We start from the raw sequence: 13,045 nt of genomic DNA on the forward strand, positions 1-13,045 counted from the left end.
TTGTATCATCCGCAAATTAGGAAATATTATATTTGGTCCTCATATATTCTGAACAGCTGGGCCCAAAGCACTGATCCTCACAGTTCCCCACTAGTCATAGCCTGCCAGCCAGAATGATCCATTTATTCCTCCACTCTGCCTTCTATCTGTTAAACCATGCCAGTATATTATGTCCTGTCCCATGTGCTTAATTTTTTCTAGCCAGCTTTTTGTGAAAGACTTTATCAAAAATGTTCTAAAAATCTTTGTACACAATGTCCATCAACTGTCCTTTATCAATTTTATTTGTAGTATCTTCAAAGCACTCCTACAAATTTGTCAGACCCTACTTCCACTGGAGAATCCATGCTGACTATGCCTCATCAGATCATTATCAACCAAGTGCACACATGCTTCTGCTATGAACCCTGGTGGATCCCATCGTTATCCCATTCTTTCTAATAAAGTCTACCATTTTCCCTACTACTGATGTTAAGCTAATTGGTTTGTAGTTCATCATTTTCCTTCTCGCTCACATTTTAAGTAGTGGGGTGATGGGTTCCACCTTCCAATCCACAGGAAGTATTGCAGAATCTATAGAATGTTAAAAGGCAACCATCAATACATTGACTCTCTTACAGACACCTCCTTCAACTTCCTAGGAATTTAGACCATCTGGTGCTACAGGTTTATCACCTTTTAGCCCCATTATTTTCTTCAGTAAGATCTTCTTTAATACTAATTTCCTTCAACTCCTCCTTCTCCCTAACCACTTGAATCTCTAGTCCTGGGAAATTTCTTGTATCATCCTCAGTTACAAAGTACTCAATTAACTTAGTCCCCTTTAAGTGTTCTCCTGACTCTGCCTGTAAAGGATAGACATCTGCAAATTACTGCAGATGCTCGAATCTAGACTGAAACAAAAAGTGCTGGAGATCACAGTGGATCAGCAGCATCCGCAGGGAGACAGCAGCATCCGCAGAGAGACAGCAGCATCCGCAGAGAGACAGCAGCATCCGCAGGGAGACAGCAGCATCCACGGGGAGACAGCAGCATCCACAGAGAGACAGCAGCATCCACAGGGAGACAGCAGCATCCACAGGGAGACAACAGCATCCGCAGGGAGACAGCAGCATCCACAGGGAGACAGCAGCATCCACAGGGAGACAGCAGCATCCACAGAGAGACAGCAGCATCCACAGGGAGACAGCAGCATCCGCAGGGAGACAGCAGCATCCACAGGGAGACAGCAGCATCCGCAGAGAGACAGCAGCATCCACAGGGAGACAGCAGCATCCACAGGGAGACAGCAGCATCCACGGGGAGACAGCAGCATCCACAGGGAGACAGCAGCATCCACGGAGAGACAGCAGCATCCACGGAGAGACAGCAGCATCCACAGGGAGACAGCAGCATCCACAGGGAGACAGCAGCATCTACGGAGAGACAGCAGCATCCACAGGGAGACAGCAGCATCCACAGAGAGACAGCAGCATCCACGGGGAGACAGCAGCATCCACAGGGAGACAGCAGCATCCACAGGGAGAGAGCAGCATCCGCAGGGAGACAGCAGCATCTACGGAGAGACAGCAGCATCCACAGGGAGAGAGCAGCATCCACAGGGAGACAGCAGCATCCACAGGGAGACAGCAGCATCCACAGGGAGAGAGCAGCATCCACAGGGAGAGAGCAGCATCCACAGAGAGACAGCAGCATCCACAGGGAGACAGCAGCATCCACAGGGAGACAGCAGCATCCACAGGGAGAGAGCAGCATCTACGGAGAGACAGCAGCATCCACAGGGAGAGAGCAGCATCCACAGGGAGAGAGCAGCATCTACGGAGAGACAGCAGCATCCACAGGGAGACAGCAGCATCCACAGGGAGACAGCAGCATCCGCAGAGAGACAGCAGCATCCGCAGGGAGACAGCAGCATCCACAGGGAGACAGCAGCATCCACAGGGAGACAGCAGCATCCACAGGGAGAGAGCAGCATCCACAGAGAGACAGCAGCATCCACAGAGAGACAGCAGCATCCGCAGGGAGACAGCAGCATCCCCAGGGAGACAGCAGCATCCACAGGGAGACAGCAGCATCCACAGGGAGAGAGCAGCATCCACAGGGAGACAGCAGCATCCACAGGGAGACAGCAGCATCCACAGGGAGACAGCAGCATCCACAGGGAGAGAGCAGCATCCACAGAGAGACAGCAGCATCCACAGGGAGACAGCAGCATCCACGGGGAGACAGCAGCATCCACGGAGAGACATCAGCATCCACAGGGAGACAGCAGCATCCGCAGGGAGACAGCAGCATCCACAGGGAGAGAGCAGCATCCACAGGGAGACAGCAGCATCCACGGAGAGACATCAGCATCCACAGGGAGACAGCAGCATCCGCAGGGAGACAGCAGCATCCACAGGGAGACAGCAGCATCCACAGGGAGACAGCAGCATCCACAGAGAGACAGCAGCATCCGCAGGGAGACAGCAGCATCCACGGAGAGACAGCAGCATCCGCAGGGAGACAGCAGCATCCACAGAGAGACAGCAGCATCCACAGGGAGACAGCAGCATCCACAGGGAGACAGCAGCATCCACGGGGAGACAGCAGCATCCACAGGGAGACAGCAGCATCCACGGAGAGACAGCAGCATCCACAGGGAGACAGCAGCATCCACAGGGAGACAGCAGCATCCACAGAGAGACAGCAGCATCCACAGGGAGACAGCAGCATCCACAGGGAGACAGCAGCATCCACAGGGAGACAGCAGCATCCACAGGGAGACAGCAGCATCCACAGAGAGACAGCAGCATCCACAGGGAGACAGCAGCATCCACGGGGAGACAGCAGCATCCGCAGGGAGACAGCAGCATCCACAGGGAGACAGCAACATCCACAGGGAGACAGCACATCCACAGAGAGACAGCAGCATCCACAGGGAGACAGCAGCATCCACAGGGAGACAGCAGCATCCACAGAGAGACAGCAGCATCCGCAGGGAGACAGCAGCATCCACAGAGAGACAGCAGCATCCACAGGGAGACAGCACATCCACAGAGAGACAGCAGCATCCACAGGGAGACAGCAGCATCCACAGAGAGACAGCAGCATCCACAGGGAGACAGCAGCATCCACAGGGAGACAGCAGCATCCACAGAGAGACAGCAGCATCCACAGGGAGACAGCAGCATCCACAGGGAGACAGCAGCATCCACGGGGAGACAGCAGCATCCATGGAGAGACAGCAGCATCCACAGGGAGACAGCAGCATCCACAGGGAGACAGCAGCATCGACGGGGAGACAGCAGCATCCACAGAGAGACAGCAGCATCCACAGGGAGACAGCAGCATCCACAGGGACACAGCAGCATCCACAGGGAGACAGCAGCATCCCCAGGGAGACAGCAGCATCCACAGGGAGACAGCAGCATCCACAGAGAGACAGCAGCATCCCCAGGGAGACAGCAGCATCCACGGGGAGACAGCAGCATCCACAGGGAGACAGCAGCATCCACAGGGAGACAGCAGCATCCACAGGGAGACAGCAGCATCCACGGAGAGACAGCAGCATCCGCAGGGAGACATCAAGCCCACAATTCAAGTCGAGATGACCCTTCATCAGAATGTGCTCTCACTGCAACTTGAATCGTGAACCTGCTGTCTCTCTGTGTTTGCTGCCTGACCTGCTCTGATCTCCAGCACTTCTTATTTTCATGCACACACATTTTAGTCAAACATTTCCATTTTACATCTATATAGAAACTTTTACAATCTGCTTTTATGTTTGTTGTTATGTTGTATCCGTATTCCATTGTCCTGTTTCTCATGTTCTTTAGCCCTCCTTTGCAGTTTTCTAAAAACCTCCCAATCCTCACATTTACCGCTATGTCTGGTAACGTTACAGGCTTTTTCTTTATTAAATCTTGTGCAATCCCAAACTTCCTTTGTTAGCCACAATTGACTCCTTTATGAGTTTTGCATCTTGAAGGAGTATATACTTTCTCTGAGGCATGTACTCATTCTTTAAAGATTGTTGAGTTTCAGCCATGCATGTTCTCAATCCACCTCAAACAATTAGTGCCTCCCACCTCCATAGATTCCCTTATTTAAACCAAAAACATTTGCTTAAGATTAACTACCTCAATTTGAAACATAATGTAAAATTCTATCATATTGTGGTCATTTATCACTAAAGGTTCTTTTACAACAAGATTGTGAGTTAGCCATTTTCTATTACATAATACTAGATCTAGTTGGTACCTCAACACAATGCTCTGGAAAACCGTTCTTACCATATTCCAGAATCTCCTCCTCCGCAGCTTTAGTGCTCAATTGGTTAAGCCTGTCTATGTGTAGATTGAAGTCACCCAATAACTGTGTTGCCCATGCTATAAGCTTCTCTCATCTGCTGATTAATACTGTTTCCCAGACAACACTATTATTTCGCAGTCTATAAATATCTCCAACCAATGTTTGCTGCCCCTTTTTGTTTTCTAGTTCCATTTAAACATATCCCACACATTGTTTGTACAACCTGAGATTTCCCCTGACAAATGTAACAAATGTAATCCCTTAAAAGTCCCATCCTTTATGATCAGCCCAACTCCTCCTTCCTTTCCTTCTAGTCTGTCTCTCCTTGAGATCAAGTCACTTTGAGTATTCAGTTCCCAGTCCTGGTTATCATCCAGCCATGTTTCTATGATTGCAATTAGATCCTACCCCTGTCCCTGTATTTGTACCTTTGTGGAGGGTGAGTAAAAGATACAAACACAACTGATCCATTAAAGGAAATGAGTACAAAGCTTCCTGTCTTCTGTCCCTCTGTGATATATTATCAAAACAAAATGCCAACCCTGAAAATATTGATCAAAACTGAAAATGCTACAAATGCCCAGGAGGGTCAGTGCCAGTGGAGAAGAAAGGCTCATTGATTTTGTGTGCAATGGCTTTTGTGGGCACTTCAAGATTGTATTAAATGCACCACACTGAAACAAGAGGAGGTAATCAGTATCCTTATAAATATCATTAATTAAATGCAAAATGCAGTTTTTAAAAATACTGCCTGACATTTGGACTTACATTGACATCATCATCTGATAATCTACATTTGCAAGATGTGGGGCTGGAGGGTTTGGAGAGGAGAAGGTGATTATGACACGTGAGGGAGATTGGAAGGTGATTTTGACACGTGAGGGAGATTGGAAGGTGATTTGGACACGTGAGGGAGAGTAGAAGGTAATTTGGACACATGAGGGAGATCAGAAGGTGATTATGACATGTGAGGGAGATTGGAAGGTGATTATGACATGTGAGGGAGATTGGAAGGTGATTTGGACACGTGAGGGAGATTGGAAGGTAATTTGGACACATGAGGGAGATCAGAAGGTGATTATGACATGTGAGGGAGATTGGAAGGTGATTACGACATGTGAGGGAGATTGGAAGGTAATTTGGACATGTGAGGGAGATTGGAAGGTGATTACGATTTGTGAGGGAGATTGGAAGGTAATTTGGACACGTGAGGGAGATTGGAAGGTGATTACGACACGTGAGGGAGATTGGAAGGTAATTTGGACATGTGAGGGAGATTGGAAGGTGATTACGACATGTGAGGGAGATTGGAAGGTAATTTGGACACGTGAGGGAGATTGGAAGGTGATTACGACACGTGAGGGAGATTGGAAGGTAATTTGGACACGTGAGGGAGATTGGAAGGTGATTATGACATGTGAGGGAGATTGGAAGGTAATTTGGACACGTGAGGGAGATTGGAAGGTGATTACGACATGTGAGGGAGATTGGAAGGTAATTTGGACACGTGAGGGAGATTGGAAAGTGATTTGGACACATGAGGGCGATTGGAAAGTGATTTGGACACATGAGGGTGATTGGAAGGTGATTTGGACACGTGAGGGAGAGTAGAAGGTAATTTGGACATGTGAGGGAGATTGGAAAGCGATTACGACATGTGAGGGAGATTGGAAGGTGATTTGGACACGTGAGGGATATTGGAAGATGATTTGGACACGTGTGGGGGATTGGAAGGTGATTTGGACACATGAGGGAGAGTAGAAGGTAATTTGGACACATGAGGGAGATTTTGGGTAATGCCTGTTTTTTTGGAGCTGCAGGATTCTGCTACGAATCAGAATGGTACACGATGTGTGCGCACACACGCTGCTGCTGTGAATCCTGGTGGATCCCATCTTGGTGAAGGATAAACAAGAGGCATTCTTTCCCCATACCTAAAGCTGGAATTATGTGATTAAATAATGCCTACCTTGTTCTAACCTGGGACAGCCAGTACCAGTGCTACTCACTTCCGGAAAAACCGTTGTTAAACATCAGGTAAGTTAATAAAAACAATATACTTAACTTTATGACTGCTGCTCTCAGTCCCAAGATATCAGGCTCGAAGACATCCTAATTACTCTTCCATCTCATGTACATGCTCAACATGGACCATCAAACCCTCACCCCCAACAGTTCTCCTGAAACTCCAACAGGAATGCTAGTATCTTCAGTCTTCCCATCTGATTCCCAAGAGTATCCTTGAGATCTGTTACCATCTTAGCCAACCAGCAATTGAATTCCTGCTGTCTGCAGTCTTTCCACAATGCCCCTTGCCACAATTTGTGATTGACATTCCCGATCCTTGACAGTATATCTGACTCTTCTGAAAAGTCTGGTGATTATCTTACCTAATTCCTTATTGAAGCCCAGTTATGGGTTCCATTGTTCACCCATCCCCTCACCAGGCTGCACAGTCCAACCTTGTATGTTTCCTGGAAATTGGAGCATGACCCTTGCACACTTCTGCTCCAGTGACTTCTATGTTATTATGAGATCAAGAGCTGAAGTCCAGGGTTCAGAGGACCTCCCAGTCTGAACGTTAGCTGTTTACAATGCTCTACCAGTAAATCTACTAAAGTCAGTGTGCCTGAATTTTTGATTCTTTGGTTCCTGCACAAAGATGCTTTCATCATCCTCCAAGGGAAGGATCTGTTATGTATTAACAGCTGCTTTTTAGACAGTGACGGAGTATCACTGATGACAGGGATTTAGGCCAGACTAGGGAAAAGGGGTTTATCACAGAAGAAAATTTAGCACAAAATAAATTTCTTATAAAAGGTTTGATTGCAAGTTGAGACATCCAAGTTGGATTTCCTCGAATGAACTGGTTTGCTTACATTTCATTTTATATCTGAAGAGGGCCAGAAATGTAGGTAGTGTAAATTTACAACAGAAACATGACATACAGTATAATGTGTGAACAACAAGGGACATCTGACCATCAGCTGCTCACAAAATAAAGAAAGCACTAGGTCCTGTGTTGACGGCTGATTGGAGAATAGGGAGGCTGCTGTCTGGTTGGTAGCCCTTTGCTCGCTGTGGGAAAAAACCATTCTTCTCAAGAAACCTTGTGTAAATTAATGTGAATGTGATTAGTTAGAATTCTCCCATCCCTTCTTGTTCACTGCTCACAAGGAACTGAACTGAGAATTTATCATGTAGTGTCATAGATTTGTTCTCCACCAGTAGTGAATTGGCAGGCTGCTTTATACTGTTTTTTTTCCCCATTAGTTTAATGGAAGAGAAAATCTGATATCCTGTGAAATGTGCTTTCAAGGACAATTTTCACCTTCTGCTTGTGGATCTTGTGAAGGGTGATAGACAAGAGTGGGTTATGTGCCCTTCCTCCATTACTCAGCGTATGATTGACTGTTTGAACTTGTTGAAGGTGAGGTGATGATGGCAGTGGGCTCCTGATCCCGGCTTTCCCTCAAATTCTGGAATTGTCAGTTATTAACATAATAGAGTCAGAAGCAGGTTTCCAGATTATCCAAGGATTGTGGTGGAGTTAGGGAAAAGCAATAATAAATTACATTTAAAAAAAGAATATTCAAATATATCCAGACTTGGAACTTGGAATGCAAAGATTTGGGTATATCAAAGTTGGGTTCTTAAATGTGTTGCAAAACAAGTATCAGCTAAACAGCTAAGGATTTAGACATATAGCCATGAGAACATTGCTTGGAAGCTTACAGACAACTGAACTGTGAGTGGAATTATGATTCATCTCCCACTTCATGTCTACTACTTCTTTTCAAGAGGTCAAACCTATACGGTACTGAGGAATTTGATATATACAGTACAACACATATATCCATCATAACATTTATAGAAAATCAGTGTTATCACAAATTTAATCATAACTGCTAATGAGTGATAGATATAATTACTCCAGTGATAGTTAACAGGGGATGCACAAAATCATCACTGTTTTTGAAACAAATTATTTCACTAACATTCTTTTTAACAGTTCTTCCTGGAAGAAACTTGCTCTTTTGTTTGATTAGCTTAAACCATCCAATGGAAGCTCCCAACCACAGTTAAACTGAATTTCTGTCATTTGTTAATTCACCATGATGAACCTAGGTTGTAAAAATAATTCTCTACAATGCCAATGTAAAAGCATAACTACAATATTGTGATTGGAGAGCAGTACTAAAATATAACCTGAAACCATTTGATTCTAATACTATACCACACAGAGTATGGTACAGGCTTTGCTGACATCTACAATCAACTGCACATTTATCACATATAGTGAAACTATTACAGACCCAATTATTTCCAGGATCATACTTTATCATGTTCCCTTCAGTTATCACGGTAGCTACATCTGGCCTGTAACATAAAGCTGCAATAAAATTAAAATAATAATCACATATTTTATGTAATTGCTTTGTTCACCTTTACTTAAACATCCAAATAGCCATTTGGAGACAGTTAACAATTTTCCTGAATAGAGGAAGTGATTATTCATGTCTGTTTTGGATGGGTTTAGACAGCAGTAACCTCAGCAGAATATGCTATTGAGAATTGTGTAAGTGAAATTATATCATGAAAGGGGAAAGATACCTAGACTATATTTGGTTGCTATGCAAATTTGACTTGAACTTCTCTCTGTGATCATGTTGTGGAGGCCATTATATGCTAATCAGTAATACTACTCAGGACATATAGTAGGAATTAAAAATTCCAAGCTTTGATCTTAATCTAACCCACCTTGTAGGAAAATTAAAATCAATTTGACAAACCTCACACGCCATTCATAATGCAAGTCATTTTAACCCACTACCTGCCTGGCTCAGTGGGGTAAAAACAGAAAGTGATGGAAACACTCAGCAAGTCTGGCAGCATCAGTGGAGAGAGAAAGAGTTAACATTTTGAGTCAATTATGACATGCTCAGAAGTGAAGGAGGCTAAAAATGTGAGTGGTAGATCCTGTAAAAAGGAGGGATGAAGATAAAGAACAAAAATGGAAAGTCTAGGAGATGGTGGAGGAGAAAGTGATTAAATGATGAAAATATCATTGAACCAAAGGCAAAGGGCCATTCATGGGAATGGCTGTAGTAATCGGTTGAGGTATTTATCCAGAGTGAGTTTAAATGCGAGAATAATGAACAACTCTACCTGAAAGGAAAAACTATTGAAAAACACTATTCAAACTGACACATATGGCTAAACAAATAAAATCAAAATGGAGGACAGAGGTCATCTTCTGAAACTGTTTATCTCAGAGTTGAGTGCAGAAGACTGAAATGTGTCTAATTAGAAGTTGGGGTGGTGTTTTTTAATTGACATTGAGCTTTACTGGAACACCGCAGCAAGCCTTGGACAGAGACATGGACACGGGTACAAGATGGTGAATCAAAATAACAGGCTCTAGATGCACTGCGGTTAGCTTTGTGGACTAAGTGGAGATTTTCTGCAAGGCACTCACTCAGTCTGTGTTTGATCTGCCCAGTGTAGGGGAGACCACATTGTGGGCAAGCAAGTACAGTATACTAAATGTTTCTGTTTAGTCACATGTGCCAATTTGAATTGTGCTTGTAATTGTTATTTTCCTTTCGGACAAAGCTGGTCATTTTTGTCTCATTTACATTTTCTCTGGATAAACGCTTCAATTGATTTGTACAGTCATTCCCATGTGCTTTGGTTTCATGGTATCCTCATCATTCAATCTTTCCCTCCCTATGGCCTATCTCAGATCTTTGGTTCTTTCTCCTCCTCCCTCTTTCCCATTCACATTTCTCATCTCTTTCACCTATAAAGAACAGTAATATTTGACTCAAAACATTAACTGTGTTTCTCTCTCCACAGATGCTGCAAGACCTGCATTTTGTTTTTTTTTCAGCATCTGCATATTTTGCTTTTACTCTCAATGCGGGCACCTGTTTAGCTATTCCTGTTTACCATCCTTGTCATCTTAACTGGGGGTCAGCTGAGGCCTTGGCAGTTGCTAGGCTGCTACCGGACACAGACAGCAGCAAGGTCTGAAAGGGTCCTGCTACTTCTTGGCTTTTTGATATGTTTCAAAGGTTCTTTTTTGGGACACAAGAGATGGGAGTGTTTTTCCCACCTCCAGTGTGTGGAGCTCTGTTACAAAGGGCTTTCTTCCCCTTCCTCAGTTAGCCAGCTTAGGACAGCCTCCCTGTGTTCTTGGTGGATACTTGCAGTGAAGGCATTTTTCACACACACACCTGCTGGAGTCATCAGTTGTCTTGCCAGTTTCTGCCAGTGTCCATGAGCAAACATCGAAAGACCAGTTTCAGTTTCCTTTCTCAGGGTAAAGCCAAAGCATCAGTGACAGCTATCAGAATTCCATGAAATGCATGTAATCAGTTAACATGCAAACATGAAATAAGGTGATTAATTAGCTTCTCATAGGAATGTAGCCCATCAATATTAATCTGACGCATAGAAGATTTTCTGAACAGTTTAAGTTCAGTAGTCAAGGGAATAGAAAGTAAACTGTTTGGGTAAGAATTTGAGTAAAAGATATTCACGCTATTAACATCCAGCTCAACCAATAAAGTCCATTAACTCTCAAGGAAGTGAAATTTCCCCTTTGTCCATCCTTCCAATGAAGTGGGAATATAGGAGAAGCGTGCAAAATTTATATTAAAACTCAACATTGTAACGTTTTGACATCTGTACAAGTTTATAATAATATAATTTTTAACAGTCACACATGTCGATAAGGGAACAAGTGAAATTGACCCAAGAATCTGATGAACTAAGTACAAATCAATGAAAAATTACATCCATGCACCTAACTAATAGGAAATGCAATTGACCAGCCAGCAACCGGCCAGAACACAACGCAGTTGTTGAAACAGTTTTACTCCATTTTCTTTTGATTACTATGTTGCTTTTTTTAAGCCAATGACTTATAATAATAAGCACATAAAAATCAAACAGTTCTCTTAACATATCATTAAATATGGCCATATTATTTTATTTAGAAATCCCAATAACAATTTTCCTCTGCATAGGTCTTCTCCTTTCTCTGGCACCGGGCCAGCTGCGTTCAAGATAACCGTGTCTACATGCGGCCTAGCCAGCAGTCCTTAAAGGGACCGCTGGAGACCGCCACCATAAAGGTAAGTTTTTGAAAAAAATACTTACCTGAATGTGGAGCTGGGAGGAGAAGGAGTGCTTTGCCTGGCTCCACACCAGTCCTGTAGACCAATGCCAGCTCCACATTGGCCCCCTCCCAATCATTCCCCTAGTCTTCCTGATCGCCCCCCCCTCTCTCAATCAACTCCTTCCCTCCCTCCACAACCCTCCCAGGACCTACCTGAGGACCACTACTAGGGAGGGGGCCAGACCAACCTTTACCCTGTGAAACTAGCGAGCTGCCCCCAGATGCCCTGTTGGCGTCTGCAGATCGCTAATGAGACTCTTGTCTCAGGTTTGGATGAACCATGTGACAAATGTCACTGAACTCATCAATTGTGTTACAGCTAACGCCTTGTCAATGCATTTTCTATTTAGACTTGTAGCACAATGTGTTTGTTCTCTGGCCAGAAACATTTGAGAGAGAGAGAGAGAGATAGTGTGTGTGCGTGTGTGTGTGTGTGTATATTATATATATATATATTATATATATATATACATGCATGTGTGGTGAATGTGTTTATTATCCTCTGTGTTTGAGATAATGACAACATTTATCTTTTGGTGTAAAGTTCTGTAACCATACACATGTTACATCTGCATGAATCAAAAACATTATGGTATGTGAGGAGAGGGAAGATTGTATCTCTAGTCTGGATGATTTGAACTAGAACCACCTGAGAATAATCTCAGACAGAATGAACAACACATTAGCATCAATTGAGATTGAATGAGGCATGTTGTATTTGTAGGAGGCCTCATGGTGCAGTGGGTAGCAGCTCTGCCTCTGAACTAGAAGCTTCATTTCAAGTCTCACTCACAGACTTGACACCTAAGGAAGGTGCATTCATAATGTGCTCTACTGCCAACCATGACCAGCTCCTGGTTTGCCTCCACCACGCTCCTTCCATGACTGGGTCGAACTGCCTCCATGTTTCCAGTGGTAGAGGAAAACCACTGGTGAGCTATAACAAGAAGTGGCTTTTGTCTTAAACAAGACGTCACTTACTGTATGATTCCAATCAGGTCCCAAATTATGTCATTAAGGCAGAATATTGAGAGACTTGTGGATATAGGTCTTCACCATACAAGACTCTGAGATGTTCTGTCCTATCCCACTGACATTGTCAGATTGGGTGGACCTTAAAGCAGTCTCCAACATGAACTCTTTTGGAATCATTACTATATACAGCCAATCAGGTTCATAATCAACCTGCAGATTCTTCTAACACATGCCAATAGCAGCTATTAAGAGGCAAGGAGATTCCTGGTCTGCCATTTGTTGGGAATAAGGAGTTGGAGCCTCTCCCAATGCAATGCGTAGTATTAAACTACAACATGCCACAGCAACCCAGACTCTGAGTCATCTGTAACACATCATCACATTAGTATTTGTAAGATAGAAAGGAGCAGTAATTTAAATAATTTCTCAGTGAAAATTTGTTCAGCACAACCCTCATCCTCAGCAAACGATTATAAGAGCTGACCCGGTTTTGCAGATTAATTGACTAACGGTGGAGGGTCTTTGAGATCAGTCATTATCTTCTCAAGGAAACGTATCTTGTGAATCTATTGATTCAATTAGATTGTTATA

At 44.1% G+C, this 13,045-nt stretch overlaps 1 protein-coding gene across 12 annotated transcripts in view; it reads left to right on the forward strand.

Annotated features, from left to right (window-relative positions):
- The window catches only part of dnmt3ab (DNA (cytosine-5-)-methyltransferase 3 alpha b), a 627,694-nt gene that overhangs the window by 108,357 nt on the left and 506,292 nt on the right, over window positions 1-13,045 (forward strand). For 9 of the 12 annotated variants that reach the window (XM_087977018.1, XM_087977028.1, XM_087977023.1 and 6 more), the window contains one exon: window positions 11,328-11,435. The exons of the other annotated variants lie outside the window; for them this stretch is intronic. In XM_087977018.1, the coding sequence (XP_087833144.1) occupies window positions 11,328-11,435 (108 nt within the window). The remainder of the gene's footprint in view (window positions 1-11,327; window positions 11,436-13,045) is intronic. 12 annotated transcript variants of the gene reach the window in all.

Source organism: Chiloscyllium plagiosum, unplaced genomic scaffold (assembly GCF_037043375.1).
Source record: "Chiloscyllium plagiosum isolate Xiang-an unplaced genomic scaffold, Cpla_swu_hap1 HiC_scaffold_3, whole genome shotgun sequence".
Classification (NCBI taxonomy): Eukaryota; Metazoa; Chordata; class Chondrichthyes; order Orectolobiformes; family Hemiscylliidae; genus Chiloscyllium; species Chiloscyllium plagiosum.